This window comes from Cygnus atratus, chromosome 2 (genome assembly GCF_013377495.2).
Source record: "Cygnus atratus isolate AKBS03 ecotype Queensland, Australia chromosome 2, CAtr_DNAZoo_HiC_assembly, whole genome shotgun sequence".
Taxonomy (NCBI): domain Eukaryota; kingdom Metazoa; phylum Chordata; class Aves; order Anseriformes; family Anatidae; genus Cygnus; species Cygnus atratus.
In genome coordinates, this window is record NC_066363.1 from 45,120,778 (window position 1) to 45,148,754 (window position 27,977).

A 27,977-nucleotide genomic window follows, 5' to 3' on the forward strand; every position below is an offset into this window, starting at 1 on the left:
GAAGCTCAAGTGGACTTTATTATAGTTATTAGAATATACAGGGACATTAGTGCACTGGTTGGTATTTCATTTCTCAGACTCAATGCAGCAGCAGTCAGATGTTGAAATATTGTACCAGCCGTTTCCTTTTTGTATGTTTAGATGTGTGGGACTTCTTTCAATCATCTTCTGTAAGATACTTCAAGAACAGTGACAAACTAGGCTAAACAATTTCTTCAAAAACTGCTCGGCCTTTCAGGTAAATGCCATAGATACTAAACACCTTTAATAAAAAAAGTGATTAGGAAGTGCTTTCAACAGGGTGGTAGGACACTGATAACTGATTTTATCACCCCCTTTACAGTCTTTTAAAGTCCATTCTATTCCATGATCTGGAAGTAGTCCTTGTAACTTCATTATAACACTATTTCTTTATTACAAATATTTACATACTATATATTAGTACAACTTTTATTTCCACACTTTAACAATCCCATCCCTTGATGCAGTTACTATAAACCCTTGAGTGGTCTGGAAAGTTGCTATATCTGTGATAATATCATGATGTCCAACTGGTAGAGACTCTGGACCCTTCCGAGGGGTCTCATCAGTGGGCCCCATTTTTTGCTTGTTTTGAATTTCCTGTAAAGTCAAAAAAAAAAAATGTATTTAGAGAACGGTGAGATTTGCAAAGGGTTATTGTCCCTTATAGTAGCTTGTCAGCATATGAAGACCAAAAAAACCCTCTTCAAACAAATAACAACAACAACAAAAAAAAAAACTTCCACCCTTTGATGGTTCTCTTACGATTATTCCTTGGTTCATTTCTTTTCATCATACACAACCCAAGTCTTGATTTGAACTGACATAACAGCTTATTAGGGAAAATCATGGTCGTTTGTCATATTTACTTCAATAACACAAACTAATAAGATTTGATGTTCCTCAAGGGAAAAAAAAGGTTACAGCAACACATACATCTTAGCTTTCCAAGAGTTTTTATAAAAAACGGTTCAATAGAAGGAACATAAAAAAGGAAACATATGATGTGGCTTCTGCATGTGTTATTTGGTAAGCCTAATTTTGTCAGAAACAACTGTTTTTTTTTTCTTTTAAAATAACTTCTTCCTAACTATGTCAAAATCCAACGCTGACACCATCCATTAAAATTAAGAGAGAATTGTAATTAAAGTCATCATGAAATTAATGTAACCCAGAGGGCCATCCCAAAGGCATGCTGAATAGGTATCTATCAAACAAAGCAAAAATACCTGAACCACCTCCGTGCCCTCAATTATCTTCCTGTAGTAGGAAACAGATGGGCAGTTAGAACTTCCAGCAACAATGTATGATCTCTCAGGGTAGGCTAGATCCCAAAACCTAAACAGAAAGAAAAAAAATAAAGCTGTTAAAATTTTTAATCAACTCAATATGGCTGTTTGAAACCTGTCTTACTCTTATGGTGAAAATGTGTGAGACCAAATACTGCATGCTTTCCACACTTGGTGGAACAAAGATGAAGAGAAATCAGTATTCATATCGAGCTTAGACATGCTATTTTTTCTGTTTCTTGACATGCAGCCTATCAACTACTTCACAGAATGGTACACACTGCATCTCAGGGAAGCACAGTTTTGCACTGCTTTTGTTGAGAACAATTCTTTCTGCTCACTGATGCTTGCTAGTGAATGCATCTTCAGCATTATAGTTTTGGCTTCTTGGAGCTTACTTATACAGTGCTTTGCAAAACTTAATACACTGCCAAGGGTAGAACGGGAGAGTGTCAAACAAAAAGGTTGTTGGTTTCATTACCTTATTTTCATGTCTGAGCCTGCTGTCAGTAATATGGGATTACCAGATGCTGGACTACAGTATATTCCATGGATACTGTGAGGAGAAGGCTATTAGGAAAAAGGAACATATAAAAAAGTACTATCAAAAGCTGTTGCCATGCTTCACGAAGTAAATGCATTCTTTACCATATTTATCCATACAATTTCCAAATATTTGTGACAAATGCCAAGTTACCTTGTTAACAGGCCACATTTTAAAATATTAAAGTAAATTGCTTCCTTTTGTTTCTTACAGTTCACAGATCAATGTAATGAATTAAACCCTTCATAATGTAATTTCCAAGATACCAAGAAGTATTCTCAATGATGGCAAATAAGAAAGAATATTTCTAACAAAATCAGGCAGGTGAATCATATTGAGAAGCATACGGAAGCTCAAACTTTTACGTGATGAAGGCATTAAGGAAGGGATATAACAGCAGAAAACGAGCCTGAATCACGAAGTTTCCTGTCTGGTTTTGCAAAGTGGGTGACCAAAGTGAACTGAACTTGCAGTCCTTCTAGTACGTACAAATTCAAGTTTAGGTGGATTCCAGATCTGCATTTACGATGTTTATGAAGAACATGGGGTTATTTTTGTGTATGTAAAGATCTCCCAGATTGCTCCTTCCCCAATTAACTCCTGGAAGCAGAGGAACTTCATGCTCTAAACTGTCAGTTAAGTGTAGCAGTGGCATTATATTACAAAATGAACATGCAAAAGAACAGATGCTTATGGAGGTACCCATTATCCCAGAAACTACAAGTAAAAGTAAGTACAAGATGCCATACCATAAATTTTTGCGTTGCTAAAAATCTTTACAGGCCTGCCTGGCTCACTGGTTTTGTGAGGATGTGACTGGATATAACAAGTGAACGTCACAAGTACATTCCACATAGAGTGGAAGATACCAATGAAGATTCCAGTTACACTAGTGTTTTACAAAGGGAATTTAATTTTGACAGCAAAACAATTATGGTGCCAAAATAAATACCAGGGCAAGTTGCTGGTGCAACTGGCAAGGCCATGGAGACAGGTAACTGTTCTGATGCACAGCATGGAGTCTGAGGTTGTTCTGGCCCCTGCTACAGAACAGAAGTGAGAAGAGAAAAAGACCAGACCTGCAGTTCTGAAAGAGGCGGTGCGCTGCTGGCCCACAAAGTGAAGCGTCGATCACCAGTTTCCATATCCCACATGGAGACTTCATTATTGCCTTGAACAGCTACAGGAAAGATAACACCAATGCATACAAACAAAACATGTGGCTTGGCTCTCACTACTCACTTTACTAACATGACAGAGAGTATGGCACAGAGATGCTCTTTACTTGCTCTCTGCAGCATTCGTTAGTCTTGCTTTATCAGCCATGCATGCATTTTGTTGATTTTTATCCCTTGATAGCACTACAGTGCCTCCCTTAAGAGAGCTTTAATCTCCAACCCTTTAAAAAAGGTATTAAAAATTCATTGTTTCCTCCCTGGATAACTTCACATACTTCTTTAGGAATGACAGATAATCTGTTCAGCACTGCTGACTTTGGAGATTACTCCTGGGCAGTTAAGACAGCAATCCAAAGTTACCAAGTTCAGTAACTACAATGAAGTTTCACACCCATGTTTAGTGTAGAAAGGCAAAGAATTCTGTTAAAGGGACTGTTTACATGCTTGGCATCAACCTAGCATGCAAGGATTTTGAATAATATTCCAAAATGATTAACTCTGTCACTAATTTATTCTTTAGCAGAGAAGAAAAAACTAGAAAGCACAGAGTAGCTTCCTTTATTTACATTTTTTTTTAAAGAAATTTGTTTAGGTCCCAGGGTGGTTCATTACTAAAAGCAGTCAAACCTAAGAAGCAAGTTTAAGTAAGATATGAAACTCAAATCGCTCTCATTTTATAGCAACTTTATCAGCTTTGTTATTGTAGGATTAGTTTAAACTACTTATCCACTTCAGAATGTTCCTGACATAAACACTTAGAAGTACTTTCCTTACGCACAGTGTATGAGAGGGCTACATGCGGTGAGGATGAAGCAGCTGTGAGTATACCAGATGAAGACTCTCAGAAGTTTTTGGAAAGCTCTAACCCATGACACAGCTGGATCAGATTCAAGAGGCAGTTGGACATGGAACAACCTTTCAGTCTCTGCTGTACAAAGGCACTGAAGGCAGTGGCAGAATTTCTGTCAGCTTCGATGTATGGCACAAGATCGGGTTTTATCTTTTATAACATTTTGTCCATAAAAAATGACGTGTTAGCACACAGGGAGGGACGCTCACAAGAGTTGTAATGCTCCAGAAGATGAGAATTGGAAAGGCTGTCTTTTTCATAATGGCTTAGCACTAATTATTATTTTTTCCTCTCTCTTTTTTAAATTTAAAAAGCCAAGAAGGGCACAGTGGTAGAATACAAGTATGAACTTTCCCTTTTTCCTTTCCCCAAGCAAAGCACAAGAAAAACTACAAGAGAAGAAAACAAACAAACAAGAAGACCCAGGGATTGAAGCAGAAGTTGAAACAGAAGCTTCTTTAATTACAACCTCTGGCAACTATGCGGTAAGTTTAAGATCTTTTTACCTGCAATTACCCAGGACTGATAGACAGGATGCATGAGCAGGCGTCTGATTCGGGCCTTGGAAGGATGAGAATGGCTGGAGATTGGTAACTGAAACCTCATGTCCCAGCATGCCATGGTACCATTGCTTGTGCCTGGTGGGAGACAGCTGTCTACAGTCAGAAGGACAATTACACACGTTTTTACACAGCTCAATATTGTTATGTTCTGCTTCTACGGAGATGGGACCTCACCCTCAAATAATTATAGAGCAGAATACTTCCCACAAATAGATCAGGAGGTATTTCCTTCCCCTTCTTAGAGAACAGCATATTCTAGTAAATCAAATCAAGCAAAAGCTTGAGCTACAGTTATTGTAAAATAAAACTAAAGTGGGGAAACAAAAAGCAGCTAGTAGGAAATACAGGCTTACCAATACACAGCCAGCATTGGTGTATGTCCACAGCAAATGAAGTTATGAGGCCTAACTTCAAATCATGTTTCAGTGTCCAAGCATTGCTGCTAGATCGCAAATCCCATCCAACCAGAGACCCATTAACTGTACCATAAGCCAGCACTGACTGCGCTCCTGAATTGAAGTGATGCATATCTACCACGCAGCCATCATCCTTCAAATCTAGAGACCTGGGTTAAAAAAAAAATAAAATAAATTAGAAACAGATAGTACTCCCAAGTTTAAGACTCCTTTCAATAGCTGAGACCAACCAGCATTGTCTTCACATTACTTCTCAAGGCATCTGCCTTGGGAACAACTTTCCACTCTTAGTGCAACGGATGCTTACACTCTCTGAAAACTCTCTGCTCGAGAACCTGCAGGCCTTCTGCAGGCTGGTAAAATACTGTCGAGAGCTCTTTGCATGTTCTTTGCAGTGCTCTGGCTCTCTGTTTCAGATATTTCTCTCAGATTCACATTCCATGCTTATCAGATATTCATCTACCCAGAGTCTACAGGCAGGAACACATACCTGTTTTATTTTTTTCTTCTCCCACTGTCATACTGCCAGAATTGTACTCAGTCACTCACTGTGTGTGCAAATGGGACCTTCTTCAGGCACAAACACAGTATACACCAAAATGGAAACATGCCTCTGGTTTGCAGTTTACACCTCCATTAGATTTTGCTTACTTCATTTATGAACTTAATCCCAATAAGAGAGAACATTTGAAACAAAAACCTTACTTTGGACAAAAAACAGTCTTTGAGACAAAGGCTAGATTTGATGGAGCCTGGACGTGTTCCTCACTCATGCCGGAAGATTAAGCTGTTGAATCAGTGCCAACTATTCAAAATCACTTACATGGAGACAGGTAAGAAAGGTCTAAATCATCCCCAAACATTCTGTTAAATAGTGTCTTATCCCTCATATATTTGCAACCTTACTCACCTTAAAAGCCTGGGACGAAAAACTGCAGATCTGAGGCCAAATCATTTATTGCTCATTTGTGAATAACCATCTAATGACCTCTAAAAAGAACCTCTAAAATTACTTTATAAATATTAACATTGTAACAGTAGAGGTAAGAAGCTACCAATCCCAGTGCATAAATAAAAGAACTGAGAAGTATTCAGACTGAGTGACTGTTTCAAGCTCATAATGAGTCCGGTGACACAGGAGATACCGATAACCTAGAGCTATAAATCCTCATCTCTCCACTGTTGCTTTTCAGCCTGTCTTTACGAAGCAGGATAAGATCACTGCTTATAGCCTTCCAGTACAGCCTGGGCTTGATCAGCCAGCAAGAAGCATGGAGCAAAGACTCGTTAAGTGAGGGATATACCAACAGCTTGAGCTGCGTGGTGAGATTTAAATGCTGTAAGTACATACCTGCTTTGTATTGGATGAATTTTAGGAGATTTAGGGAGCTTTGAAGCCTCAATACCAAGAAGCTGGATGGCACCATTATCTGAAGCTATAGCCAAATAATGCGAGCCTTGGCAGAATGTAAGCGTCTTGACATGTCCTCCAATTCGAGAGTATGTCAGAATTGATCTGAACAGTAAAAGCGGAGGAGGAGAAAAAGAGGAAATATTTTCTAAGAGAAGTAATTTTTATTTACATTGCCACAAACACCACTGGCTCTTGAGAGAGCTCTGAGAATGTTTACTAAGTGTTCCAAAATTAGAAAGCAACAAAGCCAGAGTTGCTTCTGCAAGCTTAACTGTCCATCTTTGACCCTTTAGGCTATGACAGTCTCCAGCTTCAGCAGCACATATTTGTCAACTAACAAAATAGAATAAAAGTCTAACCTAGATCTGTATCAAAGTAGCATACTGTAGTTACTGTTACATAACTGATACTGCAATCTACTGCCCTTTTTCAAAAGTATTTTCAGACACATCCTCTTCTTCCAAAGATACTTCTCAGAGAGACTGTCAGCCTCATACCCCCCTATCTGTGTTTCAACCAACAATACAGCTTTCCTGCATCAAATATCAATGGATGAGACAGTTTAGAATAAAGCTAATTTGTTGAAAAAAAAAAAAAAAACACCCTCAGATAGCTTTAAACAGCAGCACCAAAATATTTTTATTTATGCTTAGAAATGAAGTCAAAGAGCCTGTAATTACAACCGTGAAGCACTCCCTCTGCTGTTTCAATTAATTAATGAAAGAAAAAGGTTTGCAAATGCAATCTAGTATTTTAGGCTTGCATGCCAAGAAAAACACCAGTATATTTCAATAATAAAATCTCCAACATAGCCACAAGTGATTTGTACTTCCTCTGAGCTCTAGTTTATTTTTTATTCTAAAGAGTAGCCCCCGTAGTCCTATGAGTTTTAAAACTACCTGGTTGTAGTGGTTTTTCCTTCCATCTTTTGGCTGTTCCAGATTTTCACTGTGCCATCATTTGAACAAGTAGCAAAAATGGAATGTTCATCAGAGACCCGAATGCGGTTCACTGCAGACTTGTGTTCGTGGAGGTGAGCTACCAACAACCCTTTGGGACGCCATCCTACAGGGAAAACAGAAAACCAGGAAGTTTGGGGTTAATTTTGTAACCTAATAGGAACAAGAAAATTTCCCTGATCTCAGACATACTGGGATACAGTTGTTATAGTTCCATAGCATAGAAGGCACTGAAAACACACAGGTAATGCATTTTAAAAGTTCAAGGCAAAAGCTTGTTCAATTCTGAACTAAAGTCTATTGGCAGAACTGAGTAAGTGTTTTCTTTTAGATGGGTTCTGTGCACATTCAGTGAAATTACAAAGAACCCTTCAGAACCCGTACGCGCTATAGAGAAACTAACGCACAGATCACCTGTAATCAGCCTATGCATACTTCTGTGCTGTGAACGGCAATCCCTTAAAAGCCCAAAATGCACATAGTGAGCGACATATCTGAGCAGGCTTATGTCCCTGGATTGTCTGTAGAGTGCTTGAAGTGACAGGTTCAGCATTGCAGCACATGCTACACATCAGCTTTATGTACCTAATAAAATGAAGTTACAGCTCTTCTAAATCCCACAGAAACTTTCTCCAAGCCCTTCAAAAAAGAAATTGAGGACTTGAGCAGCTATTCAGTAACTCTTGCCAAGAAATTGCCAAGATCTGTGTGATATGTTTCCTCCTCTGACATAAGCAAAGCAGACATATCTAGCTTCATTTCTAACAGGCATCTGCTTCAGTGAAGGATTAGCAACAGATTAATGAAGTAGAGACTACATTTCAGAGTAATTTCAGAGTAACACAGAATCTTTAAATATAAACATTATTAACAGACATAGACCTGTTAGAGGGAGTACAGAGGTAGGCCATGAGGATGATCAGAGCTGGAGTACCTCTCCTATGAAGAAAGGCTGAGGGAGTTGGGGTTCAGCCTGTAGAAGAGAAGGCTCTGGGGAGACCTTCTCTACCTTCAGGTACCTCCTAGTACCTAAAGGAGGCCTACAGGAAAGCTGGAGAGGGACTCTGCCAGGGAGTATAGGGATAGGGACAGGGTAGCTTTAGACTAAACTAAAGATTTAGCTTAGATTAGACATTAGGAAGTCATTGGGATTGTGTGCACCCTCAGCAAGTTTGCAGATGACACCAAGCTGAATGGTCAGTCGATGCAACAGAAGGAAAGGACACCATCCAAAGGGACCTGGACAAGCTGGAGAAGTGTGCCCATGTGAACCTAATGAGGTTCAACAAGGCCAAGCGCAAGGTGCTGCACCTGGGTTGGGGCAATCCCAGACATGAGGACAGACTGGGAGAAGAAATCACTGAGAGCAGCTCTGCAGAGAAGGACTTGGGGGTTCTGGTGGACAAAAAGCTCAACACGAGCCAGCAGCGTGTGCTTGCAGCCTGGGTGGCCAACTGGATCCTGGGTTGCATCAACAGAGGAGTGGCCAGCAGGGCAAGGGAGGGGATTGTGCCCCTCTGCTCTGCCCTTGTGAGGCCCCGCCTGGAGTGCTGCATCCGGGTCTGGGGCCCCCAGCACAAGAAGGACGTGGGGCTGTTAGAGCGGGTCCAGAGGAGGCCCACAAAGATGATCAGAGGGTTGGAGCACCTCTGCTATGAAGAAGGGCTGAGAGAGCTGGGGATGTTTAGCCTGGAGAAGAGAAGGCTCTGGTGAGACCTCATTGTGGCCCTTCAGTACATAAAGGGGACTTATAAAAAGATGGAGAGCAACATTTTGCTCAGTCAGATAATGATAGGACAAGGAGAATGGTTTTAAACTAAAAGAGGGGAGATCTAGATCAGATATTAGGAGGAAATTCTTCACTATGAGGGTGGCAGGCACTGGAACAGGCTGCCCAGAGAAGCTGTGGATGCCCCATCCCTGCAGGTGTTCAAGGCCAGGTTGGATGGGGCTTTGGGCAACCTGATCTAGTGGGTGGCAACCCTGCCCATGGCAGCAGAGTTGGAATGAGGTGATCTTCTAGGTCCCTTCCAGCACAAACTATTCGATGATTTTGTGATTCTGGTACTCAGTCCCTTCTGTGGCTGAGCAAATCAGCTGCTTGTATTAGGACATACTATTTCATAAGTTCTAAAACTCTCTTCAAATGACAAACACATAGCTAACCTTGATTGAGCTTGACTAGGTTAAGTTCAAATGCTATCTGGTTGGATCAGTTTTCTCGTAATTTTCAACAACTTCCCTTAAACTGATCTGGTAGCTGTATACACCTAGCTATGTACATTTATGCTAGATTTACCAAAAGACTTCAGCATCATAGTGTTGATCACTGCAAGCCTAGCTAGTACAGATTCTGCTAACATCTGGAATTTAAGCACATGAATTCCCATTAGCCTGGAATCTCCATAAGGGATACTCAGTAACAAGCACATGGAGTGGACAATACCAGCAGAAAATTCTGAGGACTAATCTGGGTAAATTCCAAACTTGGAATTTGGAGCATCAAAATTTAAGTTGGGGTCATAGGAAGATGACAAATTTAAAACTGTGCACACTTCCTCCACAGTTGCTGCCAAAGCTGTTCAGCAAAACCTGTGCGTTGCTCCTTTCTGGTAAAGAAAAGGGAAGAAGAGGTAAAAATGGCTTTCCTTCCTCTCTGAAGGCAACAGTGTAGTATAGGAATACATCTGTTTTTGGCTGGGCACCTGTATTGCTGCTACAACTGCAGAAGGTGACAGGCCCCTTTGTAAACAAGGGCAGCTCAAACAGCTCACTCCAGTATGTGTGCCACTGGTTAGCAAAACCTGGCTGAGAGTTTAAACCTTTCACACAGAATGGCTGAAAATCTGGAGTCACTCCCCAGGTAAAAATACATTTCTCACCTTCCAACAGCATTTCTCCCCTTACTGAAACCAAACTACAGGCTGTCACAGGATGGCAAGTTATCTGCCACATATCCTGTTGTAAACATCCTGCTTCATAAAACTCTCTGGAACAGATAGCACACCCCGGGCTTTAGACCAGTGGTTTGGGTCCATTACTGGAAAAGTAAAGATCTAGGGTCCAGATTCTCTTTCATAGGTCATGCATATATTTTGCTAAATAGGTGTTCTGCATAGCAGGCATATTGCCTAAAATTTCCTGTTTTCCATTTTTCCTTGGGATTAACGTGTTTTAACTCTCTCTCTCTTTTTTTTTTGCCTAATGACCTCAGTAGCCTGTGATTTACCTGGAGGTGGAGGCTTGCTCTCCCACTCGGCATTCTCCATCATCTGCTTGGCAATTCTTTCTGCATTACACTGTTCTCGCTTTTGCTGAATCAGCTGCTGAAGTTCGGTTTTGCAAGTGGTGATGCGTAGCTGGTATGCAGATGGGGACACCGAACTGCTTGGTACCTGTATCGTCGGTTTCCTGGGTTGAACAACTGTTCCATCGGATGTCTGTAACAGATGAGCACTTAAAAATATATGCCTTACATTTTACAACAGTAAACGTTTGCAGAAGTGATTGGTTTTAATACAAATATACAATAGCAACAACATTATTGATAATTTCATATTTCAGATCCATCGTGATACAAACTCAATCAAAAACTTTTGAAAACAATTAAAGAGTGAAAATTATTTATAGAAAAGCATAATCATTCAGTTATCCTACCTGGTTTGCCTAGTATGTTCTACATTCTATTTGTGGAAACTATTTGTGTACACTCTTAAGACTGACAGAATTACAAATTAGCTCCCAAATGATTAATTGTTTATATTTGGCTTGAAAAATAAAAGTGGGAAGTGGCTCCATCTTAGTTCAGAGTGGACACTCATTTAAAGCTAGCAGAAGTTAATTTCCAACTTGAAACTGAACAGACAGCAGAGCTCAGTGTCAAGAGATGCTTCCCCAGCCTGCAAGGCTCCCTGCCCATCCTTCTGTAGCCAGTACCAACTATTACACGTACAGGATGTCTAAAGGCAGCTATGATGTGATACACCAGTTCCTATTTTCCAAGTTAAAGTCATGGTATCTCATCTCTTCCTCACAACATGTATCAGAGCATACAACTTGAGGAGAAGTCTTTCCTGTCAGAACAGCTTATCTAACAATTGGCTATTACACAAAACTCCATCCCTTCATGCAAAGCATACATTTGTTAGTAAAGCTTTTCTGTTCAAGTGACTAGACTTATTTCCCTCCTCTTTTAATTCCTATTTTAAAAATAAGAAGTTTAAAGTCTGCTACTCTGCTGGAGAAAAACACAAGAGAACAACAACAGTTTAAAGTTCCAAACGAAACAAGAATGCCACTTCCCCGTAGTCCCACTCCATGTTAAACTGAACTGAACATGTTAAACAACTGAATCATCTCAGTTTAAGACGAAAGATGCAAAGATGGTGTTTTTCAGCCATACCTGTGGAGAGGATGATAAAGCGGCACAAATGCCAGCTGAGGACTCTGAACGAAGTGGTTTCCCAGCTTGGATAGACTCAGGATCAGCCGTTTGCCCATGTCCTTTGGGTATTGGCTGGGAGATGTTAGATGGTTCCAGGGACCCAAACATGCTTTTCCATTCTTCATTTACATTTGAATCTTGCTTTACATGTTTTCTAGCTATAAGCAGTTGGGGCATGAGGGAGAGGAGGGAGAGAATAAATGCAGTGATGACAATATTCATCCAGGCTGGTCACTGCTTTCAGACTACATGTGAGATTAATGTTTACATGCCAATTTACTATGTATATAGTTAATGGAGAAAAACGACTGCTAGGTGGTTTAAGTTGGCTGACAGGGCTTTATGAAGCAAACAGAACATGTGGCAAGTGCTCTGTTTACACCTTATTAAACCTACAGTTGACTCATTCCAGTATTGTGAAATTTTGTATTTATAAAGCTACAAAATTAGACTCCATGTGAAAAATTCTTCCTTGCAAGTGTTACTCCATTATTGGCATAAGTCTGGGATAAGTTTGTAATAGAACAGTAGATAAGTCAAATACAATCAGTTTTCCAACAAAATCACATCATCTATAGATTCAAGAATGTTATCTGTAAACAGGAAATGTATTTTCTCCACCTACTAACTTTTAAATCCTGCCCACTCCTGACTCCAGAGGATACACAAAAATGAAAAATCCTGTACTTATGTACTTTCCTTTAAAATTAGATGCAAAACATTTGCAGAGAATATCTTAGTCCTGGAAATAAGATGGCAATAGTTACACAGTTTGCAGATATTTCTGTATTTTACATCTAAAACCACAGAACTTAAGAGTGGCATACAGAGAAGGGACCTACAAGTTTGAAAGAGCTAAGAGGAAGATCAAACATCACCTAGAAGAAAACAAACTTTTGAGGCAGCTGAAGAACTCTAAAGCAAAAAAAGTATGTACTTAGATGAATGACAGCACTCCTCAGTGCTAGCCTGTTTCACACCTATGCTTCAGTCTTCCCCATACCACCTCAAGAAAACATCCTGGATTTTCAAATTTAAAGAGCTCATCACTTCTTAAGAGGAAACAGAGGTAGTAGAAATGTGTCCTTCACAATTTACACTTACTTACCATGGGTCTCTAGTCCTGTTTTGTCGCAACCAGCTAAAACAACCTGTGCATATTGCTACTGCAAATGCAATCTTATTTAAGTACTCTTACAAGCAAAATATTCTTATATTTCACTGTTGTAGAGAGCATTCCGACACCTCATGTTTCAAATAGCAGCATGCTACAGAGAAGCTGTGCTAGATTTCCTTATTGCAAACTCTGTGAGCATGGTGAAAATTATGTAGGATGAATTGCTGAGTAAATTAAAGACTTAGCTCTCTGAAGGAAGAACAATACTTTATCTATATAGACCACAAAATATACCAACCACGTTTGTCATCAGGCTCCTGTTTTGTTTTAACAAGATCCACTTGTCTGCCAGTTATTCCCAGAGCTGACAAGTCGATCACCCCTTTCTGACTGCTGTCGTGCAGGTGGCTCTGATCCACTATATTGGCTTTAGCTTTATTTGATTTTAACATAAAGTCTTTCAGTGCTAATAGTTTGTCTTCTTCCTCCTCAGTCATCCCCTGCAGAATAAGAGAAAAGATGTTACTTCTTTTTTGAGCAAGAACATGAATCAAGGCATGAAGATGCAAGCAGCAGCAAGACTAATGACTGGCTCAGAAGCAAAGGGATAGAGCACATCCCCAGAACTCAAGACACCAGTCTATCATTCATATGATATGAACTTCGGGTAAGTTGCTTTAGTACATCTTTCTTCTTCAGCTAAATGCCTAGGAACGGTGAAAGAGCAGAATTGCATTTAATATTGGATCACTGTCTGGTGCAATCTGCTTAATTGCCACCTCAGCTATTCTTACAGCCCACAAACCGTAGGAAAACAAAATGAACAAAACCCAACCACACACACTTAGCTGCAGTCCTTCCTCTTCCCAGTTCTCACTACTTTGTGTGGGTGATTCTTAGCATTCCCCTCTTCACATATAAACCTCAAAACTTTTCAGTTCCCTTTGGCTTTGGCACTGTTATTTGCATGTCTGTCTCTTCAACAAATGCATACTCTCCTCTACAGCACTCTACACAGCCTGTATTCTGTAATACTGACATATTGTCTACGTCAGAAATTGAGACATACAACTGAAGTCTATAAAAAGAGAATATATTTGGGAAATCCAGACATAAGGTCACCCTATTTCTGGTAGATCTTTTAAGACTCTTCCATGACTTCTGAACTCTTTGTCCTGCAAGCATATACAGAAATCAGAGAAGTCAATGGTTTGCAGGATCAGAACCTCAGACCAGGAGCCTCTAAGAGCAGCAACTGCAGCGTTGCTGTAGAGACATACAGAGCCCAAGACTCTCAAATTACAAATGAAAAACAATCACTTGTGAAAGTAGCTTCTTCAGCAGCTGTGCAATGGCAGGGTCCTCAGGGGGTGGACAGTCAGGGAGAGCACCATTCCTCTTCTTCTGACGCATCTGAAGGTGTCGAAAGAGGCTTGTGATATCCTTTGATCTTAAGACATAATCAAATATGGAACGGCTGACAGGCTCTTTAAGTACACTTAGCAGAACTATTTCTTTATCTATCTGTAATTCAAAAAGAGAAACCAGTCAACATGGAGGATATCCATATGGAGAAAATCTATCCATATGGAGAAATCTAACAGTAAGTGCTGTAGTTTCATGTCTACAACGGTTTAATTTTTTTTCCTAGCCCACAAATCAGTAACTGGACAACTACAAATATTAATAAAAATAAAAACATATCTTCCTATGAAGGCTTGCTCTAAAAGCTACTTTTAAACTCTGTCCTGAAGAGATGCTTTTAAGCTTACAATAACAACAACAAAATCATCACACTAGGACATCAAAATTATTGCACATGATTATGCCAATAATCTAAATTCAACTTCTCTCCTTTCTTGAAAAAGAGATCTCTCATACTAGATATACCAGATTTCCTCAATTTTCTTTCCCTGTTCTCACAGTAGTCTCAGAATTTTAGCTTGGCATTGCTAAATGGAAGTAAGAATTCTACTAGCAGTACAATGCTATTTCAAACTCTGTCATTCTTTGACCTACATTTACCCTCTAAAAGTATCAAATAGAAGAGTTCCTGGATCAGTCAGATTACTGTCTTTCCTTCAATGTATACAATGGCATAAGGATGCACAAGAATGTAATTACATAATAATCAAAAGTATATTGTGAGTTTATCAACCAGTGCCTAAAACACAGCAAAAGCCGTTCAAGGAGAGGTAAACAGAGAAAAATACTATTTTAATTAAGGTGCCAGCTGCATGATTTCAAAAAAAAAAAAAAAAAAGAAAAGTTAAACACATGATGCACTCTTCAATGCAAGTACTGCGACTGTTTCTTACCTATTTAAAGACCTGAGAGGAATTCTACAGGCCCTAAAGCTGTACACAAAGATGCCTACATAATTCACGTTACCAGCATTATGCAGGCCATTCCAATACATATACTGTTAGGAAATAACTTACTCATGCTGAGCACTCTGCTCTCAGTCTTGGGCAAAGCACACAAGTAGCACTGCGAAAACCACAAGTTAGCAATACTAGCAGACTGTTCATGTTTTCAGTGAGTGGGGCAAACTACCCTTGTAGATGAAAGCACAGAGCACAGAAACACTTGTGTCATAGCCAACTTTCCATGCCTTTTAGACTTCTACAAAGTAGTGCAATATTGCAGCAGTTTGATTGCAAACAACAAATTTGAGACAAGCCTTTCAAACATGCATGGCAATGGCCATTCAGTCAACATTTGCTGAGATCAAAAAACTGTATCACCTCTACCCTTACTAGAAAAAAAAATAAATCTAATAACCAGGACCATGAGAATGACAGACCTAAGAACTATGAGTGTTCGAGGTATATTCACATTAATAGTTGAAATATTACCTGTATTATTGGTTGCGTGATAAAAGGATTGAGGTATGGCATTAGCTTGCAGTAGACATCAGCAATGTTTAAATACTGCGCTACCACAGTGATAAAGCCCACTGCACCGTAACGTATCCAAAGATTAGGATGGCACAGGAAAGGTGCTGAAAGAAAATTAAGCTGTTAAAATACATCATTCAAATTGAAGAGAGAGGATCATCCTGTATATGGCAGTCTGTGATATTTCCTTCCCCTACAATCACCCCACAGATTCAGCCCTTCCTCCTGCAGAGTACCAAGGTTGACACCTGAATTGAGAAAACTATTTCAGAGAGTTTACTGGGCCCATGGCACTCAGCTTCCTTGCTGTTGTCGAAAAGCATGATTTTCCTGTTTATTCATTTCACTTCCTAATTGTCAGCTCCAGATTTGCAAAGGAAACTAATCCAAAAATAAACGCTAACCTTAATCTGAGCAGTTATAGAGAACTAAGTTTTTTTGTTTGTTTTTTTTTTTTTTCATTTTTAAGTAAATACTTAATTCCTTCCTTCTTCCACTTTCTTCCTTGCACAGTCGCTATTTATGTTGTAAGATTATTTCTAAGTTCTCTTGTTAGACTCAAAAGTCTGTCTCAGTTATGTGGGTTTTAAGAAGTTATAATCAAGGGACTGTATCCAGTCATGAGATATAACCACGGATCATCTGCCTCAAATTCTGAATGCTTTTGAAAAGTCGTAACAGGAAGAAGCAGACAGTTTCAAAAGATGAGTTGGTCTTTTCTTTTCTGCAAATAGCTTGTGAATGCCTAAATTAATCTGAAAAGCCTGATGAGGAAGGAGAGGCCAACTCTGTATTTAAAGTTCTATAATAAATTGTAAATGAGTGAAATGGAATTTTATGGTGTTCAAAACAGGATGAGAAGGGATCATGTATTGTCTGAAAGACTGGATTCCCCCGTTCATCAAAGGCCAATGGGTAAGACAGTTTGCAAGTTATGTGCCTGACCAACTTCCAGAAAGTAACTAGTGATCCAAGGTTGACATGAAGAATAAGAAAAGATCTTAAAGCAGAAAGTTATCGGACTTAAGGTTCAAGTATTGTGGTGTTTTTTTTTTTTTTGCTGTCCTATATGAAGTCAGAGAAGCCGTTTTCAATTTGTTCCACCAAAATGATTCTTTTTCTTTTTTTAAAGAGTTCTGAGCACTAATACAGTCCAACAAGCAACAATTTATTAACTTAATTTCAAGTAGACTCTGAAACACTACAACAGGTTTGCATATCGGACAGCTAAGCTGACTGTGAAGCTTTATGCAGTACTAAGTTTTCTTTAATAGCAAAACAAGGTTATCTTCAGTATTCCAACTTACCAATATCACAAGCAAATTCATAAATATGGGGCTTTTGCAAGAGGCCTAACTGGCACATACAAGTAAGAGCATTGAGGGCCTTATAAATGACAAATTCTTCAGCATCACTGAGACCTTGCTGAAGCAGAGGTTTCAGTATTGACGAGCTTTGCCAGCCAACATAAGCAGCAACACCTGAAACATTAACAAAACAAAAAGAAAGCACATAAAAATCCAAAGTAGCACTTCCTTGCCTTTCCTCACCAAAGTTTATAATCTCGATCCTCTAGTAGACAAGGAATCGATAACATTTTCCAGGAAGTTATCGAAACAAGAAATATGTGCATATATTGAGACAGCGATGCAGAAGCAAACATCAAGGCCTCAGTCCGACAAAACTGTAAACGTGCAAAATGCAGGATGTGCATTAAAATTACTTAGAAGACCAGGGATGGTCTTCCCTGCGACACAGATTATAATCAGAGATTAAAAAAAAGTGTTAAAGACTAGGAAGGACGCATACTTATTTCTAATCTTATTTCAATCTTTTAGATTGACCAGCACCACATTGTAATAAGACAGCATAACATGAAAAGTTAAATGGGATGATTTAACATTACTAAATCTACATCTTCCACTAACCCCAAGTTAAAAAAAGGGCTTTTAAATTCATCATTCCTGATGTTCAAGTATTTATTTTTAGAACATCTGAAGAGACATATGAAAATAGAAGATTAGCCACTTAAAAAAAAAAAAAAAAAAAAAGGAAGCTTCTTTCCATTCAAATGTAGACCAATATTCTGAAAGCTGTTTAACAAAAACAGATTCCTGTGCCTGCAGAAGTCCCAGACATCAGGCATGGATGTAAACACACAGCTGGCCAGCAAAGTCTGAAACAGCAAGGCTAAAACCAGCTGTGCTCCTAACGGTGAGAACACAGTGCCTGCAGTTGTATGTGGAAAGGACGAAAGACCACTGATGAAAGATTCTGGTGGCAGGATTTTTTTGTCTTTTACTTTAACAGTGATAGAAAGTTGAGTACCATTCAGGTTCCTGAAAAGACTGAAATGGATACTGAACTGATTATCAGCAAAGAATATCTATAACAAACATTCATTTGGCCACTAAAGAATCACAAACAGTTTAAAGGGAACTTTTAGAACACTCTTCTACAAACTCTAAGCCTGAAATGGCTGCAACATTTGCTGTTTAGTTAACTACTCTCAAATTATTTGCCATCATGAAGTCACCCTACCCCTACTTGCAAAAATAAATCTATTTTTAAGACATGTTTCAAAATGTCTGAAAGAAGACAAGATTAAAGGCTAAATGAATTTAATTCCTTTGAAGCTGATGGACCAAAACATATCAGCTGCATCCCAGTAAAAGAAACTGTTTTCTTATTCTTTTCTTCTTTCCCACACAACAACCAGCTGGTGTTCATGTCAAACAGTCACCTGGAATTGCTTCTTTGGATTAGATAACCCATCTACTATAACCAATCTCTGGCAACTGTCAAGGAGATGGACCTTGTTGAATTTCTTATCTTGCTTCTTGCTTCAAATCCATGAAGCTGACATTCAGCTGGGCAAGTTCTCTGATCATTCTCAAGACAGAAAAACTGGTTTTCCATTGAATAACTCAGGCTTATCCTTGCTGTTGTCATACGTGGCACGCAGCATAGACCGTAACTGCACCTGCTTCAGACTTTGTTATTTGGGATTGACTGATACCACAAAAAAAAAAAATCAGCATATCTTCCCATCATAATCAAGATTACACAAAAAATAACTTCTTCACTTCTACTCTAACATGGTAATAATTAACATACTTGTTCATGTATTAATGCTGGCTTTGCAAGCAGTTGTTAAAAGGAAGAGAAGAAGAAGAAAATGTCACAGGTAAGAGAAAACCCCTTCATTGTTGCAGAAGGGCATCTGTCCTCAGACAGGCAGCAGTGGCTGCACATAATTAAACATGAGTTAGTTCAGTTTTTAAAAAGTGCAGAAGCTTTAGGTAACACAGCATAAGACAAAAACACAAATTTAGAACACGTCTGTGGAGATTTTGAAAAGATACTGGGAAAAGAGGTGTTAAAAATGCAGGCTGTGTGTCTTGGTTTTTACACTTAGTTGTACTACATCTCTCTACATGCCTTTTGAAAAAAAAAAACAACAGGGCACTGTGACCTGTGCTTTGGCTACCCCATTGGTCCCTCTAAACTAATTCTGACAAGCTATCAGCATCACATCTTGGCAGGGTTTGCCAGTGAAGCATTTTGAAGCTTCTGTTTGTAATGGAACGTGTGCATATCATAATGACCCTGCTGGAAGTTTGGCTGTGCTCCTTTTTCTTGCCATGCACCAGCACTACCATTTTTTAAACTCAAATACTGTAGTCTGCTGTGGGAAAGTTTTCCTGGCCTGAAAATCCTGAGCAATAGTTACATGGAACAATTTCCAACATAAATGGAATATTAGATATACTAAACAGCTGATACAAAAAACATCATGTCACTGGCAAGGTTTTTAAAATTGTTAAGTTTTATGAACTGATTGAAATCTTTTGTTGATGTTTTAAAGCGCAAAAGTTTTCAAACTATAATTTTAACCTATAACAGTTCATAGTTTTCACCATATGAACAGATCTATTGAGGTTAATGGGACCATGCACACATGTAAAGAGATGCATCCACTAGAAGGCTTTCAAAAATTTTAGCATTTATTTGTTGTAATTTAAATTTTTCAATTAGTGGCTTTAGAAAGATTAAAAAAAACACGTAAATTAAAGTTTATTTTTAATGTTAATCTAACCTAGCCTTAAATGTGTCAGCCTCATTTGTATGAAATATCTGGACCAAAAAAAAAAGTATATTTGTATTTACATTGTCTCTTGTGTACTCCATCAAAAAACATTTATACGCAATAATTCAGCAGGTCCTTTCCTAAAAATTATACATTTCTTTAATAAGAAATGACTTAACAGTTACCAAGATACGTAAAAATAAAATTTATATTTTACCTCTCCACGCTGGCTGAAAACATACACTTACCTACGATGCTGTCAAAGAAAGCTCCTCGAAGATGCCAGTCATTCTTATCATTTAAGAAAGTGATCATATGAGACAGAAGAACATCATTGGCTTTTTGACGTCCAAAAAAGACACAGAGGCGTGTTATTCCATTTTCCATTAGTGTTTGTTTCACAATATTCTCTGGGTCACTCAGCAAAGTCACAACTTTCTGCTGAACCATTTCATGCAACGCTTGCAACTCTGCAAGAACAAACACTTGGATAAGTGAGAAACAGCATGTGCACATATACGGCTTGTTGCTAAAGGAGTTACGCTGATACATCATCCTGAAAAACACCCTGAAGAACTTGCTGAGATGGACAATGCCACAGGATCCCAACAGTTCCAAGGACTGGCATACAAAAGACTTCAGACTAAGCAATAGGGTGGTGGTAAAGTCAAAGACTATAGAAATATGAGATATTCTTCCCAGAAAAATGTAATTCTAAATTTGTAAAAACTTCAACTCAGATGAACCAACTCATCTCATATATAGATGAAATGCAGATGTGAAGAATCATTAGAAAAAGTCAGCACCAATGTTACAACAGTAACCAAAGTACTTCAAGACAATTATGTCTTCACATGTTTATTTGACTGTCAGTTTCCAAATTCGTGAACTGAAAACAGATCAAGGCTGTATTTTTACTTAGGTATGTAGATTAGCTTCATTAAGGTCAGAGGGAAATAAACAATACTCCAAAAAGTACTTCCAATTTCATTCAATACTAGCAGTTACCCTAACAACACTGACAAAACAATTTGAAAGTGACCTCACCCCTGGCTTCTATTCCATGATGCAACTGAAAAATGAACCACCTCCAAAATGAACCTTCCACTTAAGTAGGAGTAATAATACTGTTAATGCATAAGCTCATACTGAAAACCGTACAAGGGAGGTTCTCAAGCAAATAGCACAAAATTTTCAGATATTGCTATCCCAGCCTTGCAGGAGTAATTACCGTTTGCCCACAGACAGTCACAAGACCAGTTAATTTGCTTTCTAAAACACTGTCAGTCACACAGAAAAGTTGCCTTCTGGGTTCAAATTTCTCAGGCTCAGTTTCTGCAAGCATGAAAAGAACAGAACTAATCAAACTTTTTTTCCTTGCATTACTTCTTTCATCTCCAAGCTATTTTGAGGAATAGAGGACAGTATCTCTTAGAAACATAGCCTATGAGATAGACCTTCCTTTCTTTCATGCTTAAGCAATTCTCAACACCCAATGGCTTACATGAAGAACTGAAAGGAGCCTTTTTTTTTTTTTAAGGCATTGTTCTGCAACTATTTAAAAGATAATTGAAGCACATATTTTTCCTTGACAAATGGAGTATGCATGAGACATTTACCATTACAATTAGTCACAGATCTATTCTGGGCTAAGTAGATTAAAGTGACGTGTTTTTAACCAAAAAGCTCTTCCCAATTTAGAAAAGTTGCCCAGCATTATTCAAGAAAACTATGTATCACTAAAAGGCATTGAAGCTGACACAAAGGCCACCTATTTCTTAACCCTCCTTTCCAGGAGAAAGAAAAAAAAAGCCATCCTTAGAACTTTAATTCATTCTCTGTGCTATATCACAGATTGCCATGTTACTGTCCAATGACATCCACATCTTCAGCATTTTCAGACAAAAGACAGACAAAAATTGCCAGGCATATGAACAGAAGGGAAAGAATGACTGAACAATACACTACTATGATTATGCTAGAACTTGTCAGATTTTTCAAAGCTAACCCTGCCTGGCACTTCAAAGGAAGTGGTATTTGGAACACAGCCATCTTTACGCAGCTAACTTATTTATGGGACCATGAGTGAAGCAGGATATACAGCCAGTCGGTCAGCATCAGTCTCAAATACCTTGAGAATTTCTGGAGAAGAAAAGTGTGCTACTTTATTTATTTTTATCTTTCACAGTGTTCAGAGGTGTCAGTTTCTGCATGAAGCTGTATCAGATATACTTTGATACTGGTCGAGGCAAAGCACTCTTCTCATTTAATAGGAAGGCTAAGTGTTGAGTGAAATCAGAGCTAAGCAGGAGCTTTGACCTATGATTTGCTGTTATAAGCAGGCAAGGTAAGTAGACATGACAATACCTGTGTCATAGTTATCACTAGGCTGAGATGTTTCATCCATTTCTTCACCATTTGGTTCATTTTCCATATTCAGGTTTTTCAGCTGGACTAACTCCAGAAATCTCAGAGCTGTTTCTGCCAACAACGCTATGTTTTCTGCAGAGGAAAACATTTCAGTTAAGAATTGTTCTGCTTTGCCAATTTACACCCTTTTGATGATCCCTTATGAGAGATTAAAACCACTCAGAACACCAGTCACGATGGGCAAATAGCACTGAAATCACACAACATGTTCTGTTAACCCACTTCAGGGACTCGTGTCCCTGACCACAGAGAAGCTACTGAGTACATCACACAGTAATGTCATGTAAGCAAGTGGAAAAATTGTAAGGATATCAAATGTAACAACAACTAATTTTAGTCTTCTAGAACTAGCCCTAACCACTACCTAATCTCAGGCTAATGACTAAGTAACCTGATAGAACTTAAAGGCCAATTAACCCAAATTAACAACAACCCAAACCAACAACAAACCACCACACCAAGATATGTACCCCAGGGAATAACAACAGGGCTACCCTTGAGGGCTGGATTCCAATTCTAGGACATTTGTACCCATATCTATCCACGGGATTTGGCACTATTCTGCTGTGTCTGGAAGCTGCCGAAGCAACCCAAGCTATGTGGGTCAGGCCACTGCTGGCATAGGAATAATCCCATCAAGGCTTAAATCCCACTTCAGCAGTAATTCCGAGTCTCATCCAAGACAACACCAGCATGCCAATGGAGACTGTACACAGCCAGATCAAATCCTGTAAGTGACCAGTCTGACCATGTCCAAAAAGTGTCCTATGGTAACACAAGTTAGCTCAAGCATTAAGCTACCTTACATATTTTGTTATTTACTTATTGAAATACAATTGCTTTCTTAAAAGAAAAGCTATTTGAATTGAAGGCAACTTAGCCAGATAACCACCTACAATTCAAATAACTGTCAAATTTCAGAAAATACTCTAGGTGCATTGAAAATAAAGTCAAACTACTTAACATAAAAAGAGAAACTCTGTTTAAGCAGATGCAATTGGAATCTATTGAGTAGTGAGATCTGTAGCCTTTTTGCAATTGTAGAAAAAGGAGATAGCATTTTATTTTTTTCCATTTCAGTTTATTTAACAAGCTCAACTTTATATTAGTTATATTAGAATTTTATTATGAACAGACCGGAATTTTACGAGATTTAGTTTTGTTTTTTTTCCTAGTCTACAAATAAAAGTGAGGCATGAGAAAAATGTTTCTTTTATAAAGCCCTAAATGTGGAAGACCAAGGTGAACAAAAGCACCTGGTTCTATCCACTACCTATACATTGCCTTCAATAATGAGCTTTATCAGTTTATTTAGTTTAAACAAACAAAAAAAAAAAGACAGCCAGCCATCACCTTCAACTGAATTATGGATTTGTAAATTTAAAAAAAAAAAAAAAAAAGGTAAAAATATGCTAGTCATAGCAAATAAGGGTAATTGGTAAATAGAAAATAGAGGTATCATTACAAGACTTCTTCCTGAACCACCAGAATTCAGATAACTGAATAAAATATGAAGAAAACATCTGCTAAGGTCTAAGTCAATCTATTACATAGCAAATAATATGATTTCAGCTCCAAGTATCAAATTTCACTCTGTGGGAAAATAACTCTGAAGCATAATAACAAACTGATGCTTTAAATGGAGTTTCATATTTATTCGTTTCAGTTGGGCTACTCCAAGCAAACAGTTTGAGCTAATGAAATGTCAATTACAATAAATTTATAAAAGCTGCAAAGGGTGGGTAAGCTCAGAAAGCCCTGTTCACATACTTAGATACACATGGCTGCTTGGACAAGTGGTTTTACTCATTACATTCTTTTTATCTAGGGAATAGATGCAGGGCTGCTTCCCTGAGCACAAGGCTCTAAACTCTGACCCCTTACCTTAGCTGCGAGCAGACCTGCTGTGTGCTACATTCAGGCCCTAACCCAAAATGAATATACACATTCTGCAAGTTCTTTTTACATGCAGAACCACAGAGAAGAATGAATGCTAATTTATACATATGAAAGAAAGTCATCTAGCAAAGAGCAAATGAGTTTTGCCAATTATTTTACATATAATTATTTACTTCAGGCATAGACCTACACTAGAAACTCATTTGATAATATAAGCCAACTCCCATAAATTATTAAGTTGCTGCCACCCCCTGAATCAGTTAGCTTAGGTGAATACAGGTATCTTTACCTGCAGAAATTTCTGAGACTTCTGGGGAGATTTACTGAAATAGAAACAGCAAGCTGTGTGACGATTTTGAGTAGCAGAGAAAACAGTTAAGGAAATACAGAAAAACCCAAGGTTTGGAGTTTTGACTGGATTTCCTCTTACCAGCATATGCAAGTCTGACGATAGTGGCTTCATCTTGGGCCAAGTGTGCAATGCCTGGCAGGATGTATTCTGGATAAATGTTAATATCATTGCGTGGCACTTCTTTGACGAGAGCAAGAACTTTAGTTAGTGTCCTCACAGATTCTGCCCTCACCCTGGGCACAGAGTCGTTGCTGAAATGTAACAGATAAGGAGTAATACGATCCAGAAGAATCTCTACACTTAATCTTGGTGCTAAATGAAGAATCAGTTCCAAAGCAGCCAGTTTTGAATCACAATATTTGAGAGTCTGTAAACAGGAAGTTATCACAGACACTAGAATAACCAGCCCATTCTCTTTTGTCTCTCCCTCGGCTTTCTCTGTGCGATCATGCCCACAGAGATTGTGAATGATGTTGTCCAGATCTTTACGTATGACCAATATACGCTCATCTGCCGATACAAACGTTTCCTTGGCAAACTGGGCCATGTAAGGCTGAAGGAAAGTGTAAAATATTTCAGGAAATGCATTGTTACGTTGCTGTTTCAAATAATCTTCAGCTGCTAAACGTTTATCTGGCTCACGATGGACCATCTGAGTGACCTTGAGAAAGGCAGAAGCAGGAGGGAGCGGGAGAGAAAGATTAAAGGTTTAGACATTTGTAATGAAAAAAAAAAAATCAACAAGTAATTTGTCACCAACGTAGGTGAAAAACTACACACAGATTACACAAATGGTTCTACTGCTGTAGTCCATCCTTACCAGTTCTCTGATACTGCGGTCTTCAATTTTGTTTAGAACTTGATCAGGGGAAAAGAGGCCATTTCTGTAAGCCAAAAGTTGAGATAAATCAAACATCGGTACACCTTCTGTGAAGAGCTCTGCTATTACACAGCCTGGAAAAAAATAGTCAAAGATATCAGAGGATTATAAGCAGACATTTTAACTTTGTTTCCTATATGCAGTTAAGAACAGAACCTGCATCAATCTTAGCTCAATTAAAAACAAGGCAAAGAAGCTGAGAAATTAGCTTGTGGAAATGGGACAATATTTCCACCTCCAAAACCCGGCTTTTGCACTTGATCCCTGAAACGTCTCCCAGGTATTCTATTTCAAACGTGCCAACAGCAGAGGAGTTTGCAATTAGGAAACATGAAGCACTGATTTCAACCACCTGCCAGCTGGAAAATACAACACCAGAAAAGGAACCCACATCACTGTCACATGGAAGAAGAGTGCCAGTAAATCAAGTGTGGACCAGGCAGGAGGTCAAAACTAAGTGGCCCTTTTACAGAAGGTAAAGGAATAACCTCTACTTCTGCAGTGATGCTGGGGGACAGCATACATTCACTCAAACAAGCTCAAAAGCGCAGTGAGAAATGACAAAATTGCCAAACACGCCCCCTCCCCCCCCATTGTGTATATGATACATGTCTTCTTCAAAGGCTTGTGTCCCATTCCTGCAGTTTACTCCCAATGGTCAGCATCCTGCTGTATCGGTGGAGCAGCCTGGAAGTTTGGCCGTAAGAGCAGCTGGTGAAAGTGCAGTAACCGTTACCTTTACATCCAGATTTTAGTTATTATTATTATTATTATTTTAAATAGGCCAAACGTATGGCTTTCAAGTTACTCAAGACAAGCCCGAGACTCGGGACAGGCTCCTACAATGGGGCTCTATCAAGCATTTGTGAGAAGCACCATGAGAGGAGCTTACTGAGTTATCCAGCTTCCTACTTGTGGGAAAAAGTGAAACAAGAAGGGACTTCTAAAGTCAATGTTGCCAAATTGCACTGAAAACTGGCACGGTCCCCAGGCAGGTGGATCTTAGGTGTGCCACTGACTGGTTCCTCCTCTTGGGTCCCATGAGGCATACAGTATGCATCCCCAGGACCCCAGCCACCTGAACATGATGATGTACTTAAGTTATGTAGCTTACTCTATTGTGTCTGTACTTTTTCTGTGAATGAAAGGTTTGGCGTTCAGTCTTAATGCTTAAAATAAGCAAGTTCTTCCACATGCTGTTCTCTTAAACCCACTGCAAAAAAGTTAAAAACTGGTTAAAAAGAACCAAAAAAAAAACCCACCCAAAACTTTTTCTGCACCCCAACACACAACCATTAAGAAGACACTGATCTCTCCAGATCAAATACCTGCAGAAAAGATATCCATTGCACGTTTTAACTCCCCTCTCGTTCGCTGATTGCTATTTGCCAAGTCCACCAAAGGGGTTGAAGGATCCCGAATGTTCTCCAACTCTGTAGCAAACATACTTCCATCAACAAAGCGCTCAGGAGCAATGTAGCATGTTCTCCTCCGCGACGTGTCAAAGAAATAATTGAAGTCAGCAGGATTGTCTTCAGGAAGATACGTTGGTTTAAAACTGGCAAAGTCAGTGAGAAGAACCCAGTTCCAGCTGGTCACCATGATGTTCTCAGTTTTGATGTCCCCGTGGCGGACTCCAGATTTGTGTGCTTGGTCCACCGCAGTAAGGATCTGGAAAGCGATCCACCTTTTTTCAATGTTATTGAGGAATGGCCTAGTGCTGATCCGATCGTAAAGGTTGTCCCGTACATACTGTCTGAAAAGCATGGCAGCCTTTTCGGACAAAGTTGCTTTCTGAAAGGGGAGGCAGTTCTGTGCCGAGTGTAACCTTATCTTCAGCTCCTCCAGCTCTTGCTTGTAGCTCGTTAGGGGTAAAGTCGGATCCTGGATCGCAAACACCTTCACAACCACCAGGCCCTCCCGGTGCTTGGCTCGGGCAACCTTGAAGAAGCGGGTGCTGCCCAGGCTCTTGTCGTATTCGAAGTCGTGGATGTCCGAGAAATAGCTGTCCACCGACAGGATCTGCGACGGGGCGATGCCAGCCAGCTGGTTCCCCATGACGGCGCACCGGCGGACGGCACCCCTCAGCCTCGGGAAAAAAAAAGACAATTCACACTATTTCACACCGGACAGGCCCGGGCCGGCCCCGGCAGCTGCTCCTTTCCCCCCACGACTCCACGGAATCCCCCGGGCCGCCACCGTGTCCCTCCCACCCCGAGCGGGCCCCGCTGCCGCCGCTCCGGCCCCGACGCGGGCTGCGCCACTGGGGCTTTCCCCCACAGCGGTCCCCCACCGGCAGCGGAGCCCCTTCCCCAGCGCTCACCGGCACGGCACGGCACGGCTCGCCCTGCCCAGGCAGAGCCGGGACCCCCCCTCCCCGGCCGCAGTTTGGAGCGAGGCGGGACTCAGGGCGGCGGAACCGGCACCATGAGGCGGGCGGGGAAGGGGCGGTGCAGGATGTGAGCTCACGGCGCCGCCATCGCCGCCGTCCCTCGCATAGGGGCAGCTGGGGCTTTGGTTCTTTTTTTTTTTTTTTTTTTTTTTTTTTTCCTTTTTGCTTTTTTGACCATGGTTGTATCCTCCCGAGCTCTGTCCTGGAGTGTTTGGACGGGGGGACCTGAAGGGGTCAGC

General features: G+C 39.7%; 1 protein-coding gene across 1 annotated transcript; it reads right to left on the reverse strand.

Annotated features, from left to right (window-relative positions):
• On the reverse strand, positions 1-27,830 carry PIK3R4 (phosphoinositide-3-kinase regulatory subunit 4). Its single transcript, XM_035549676.1, has 20 exons — positions 27,670-27,830; positions 26,675-27,435; positions 25,287-25,420; positions 24,545-25,127; positions 22,153-22,287; positions 20,034-20,255; positions 17,003-17,176; positions 15,654-15,799; positions 14,116-14,319; positions 13,094-13,295; positions 11,637-11,836; positions 10,464-10,674; positions 7,175-7,340; positions 6,213-6,377; positions 4,799-5,010; positions 4,389-4,520; positions 2,934-3,034; positions 1,792-1,880; positions 1,251-1,359; positions 1-621 (listed from the first exon to the last, which is right to left on the reverse strand). The coding sequence occupies exons 2-20, from the start codon at positions 27,402-27,404 to the stop codon at positions 451-453; spliced, it is 4,086 nt and encodes a 1,361-aa protein (XP_035405569.1). The 5' UTR covers positions 27,405-27,435; positions 27,670-27,830; the 3' UTR covers positions 1-450.
• Positions 27,831-27,977: the final 147 nt, after the last annotated feature.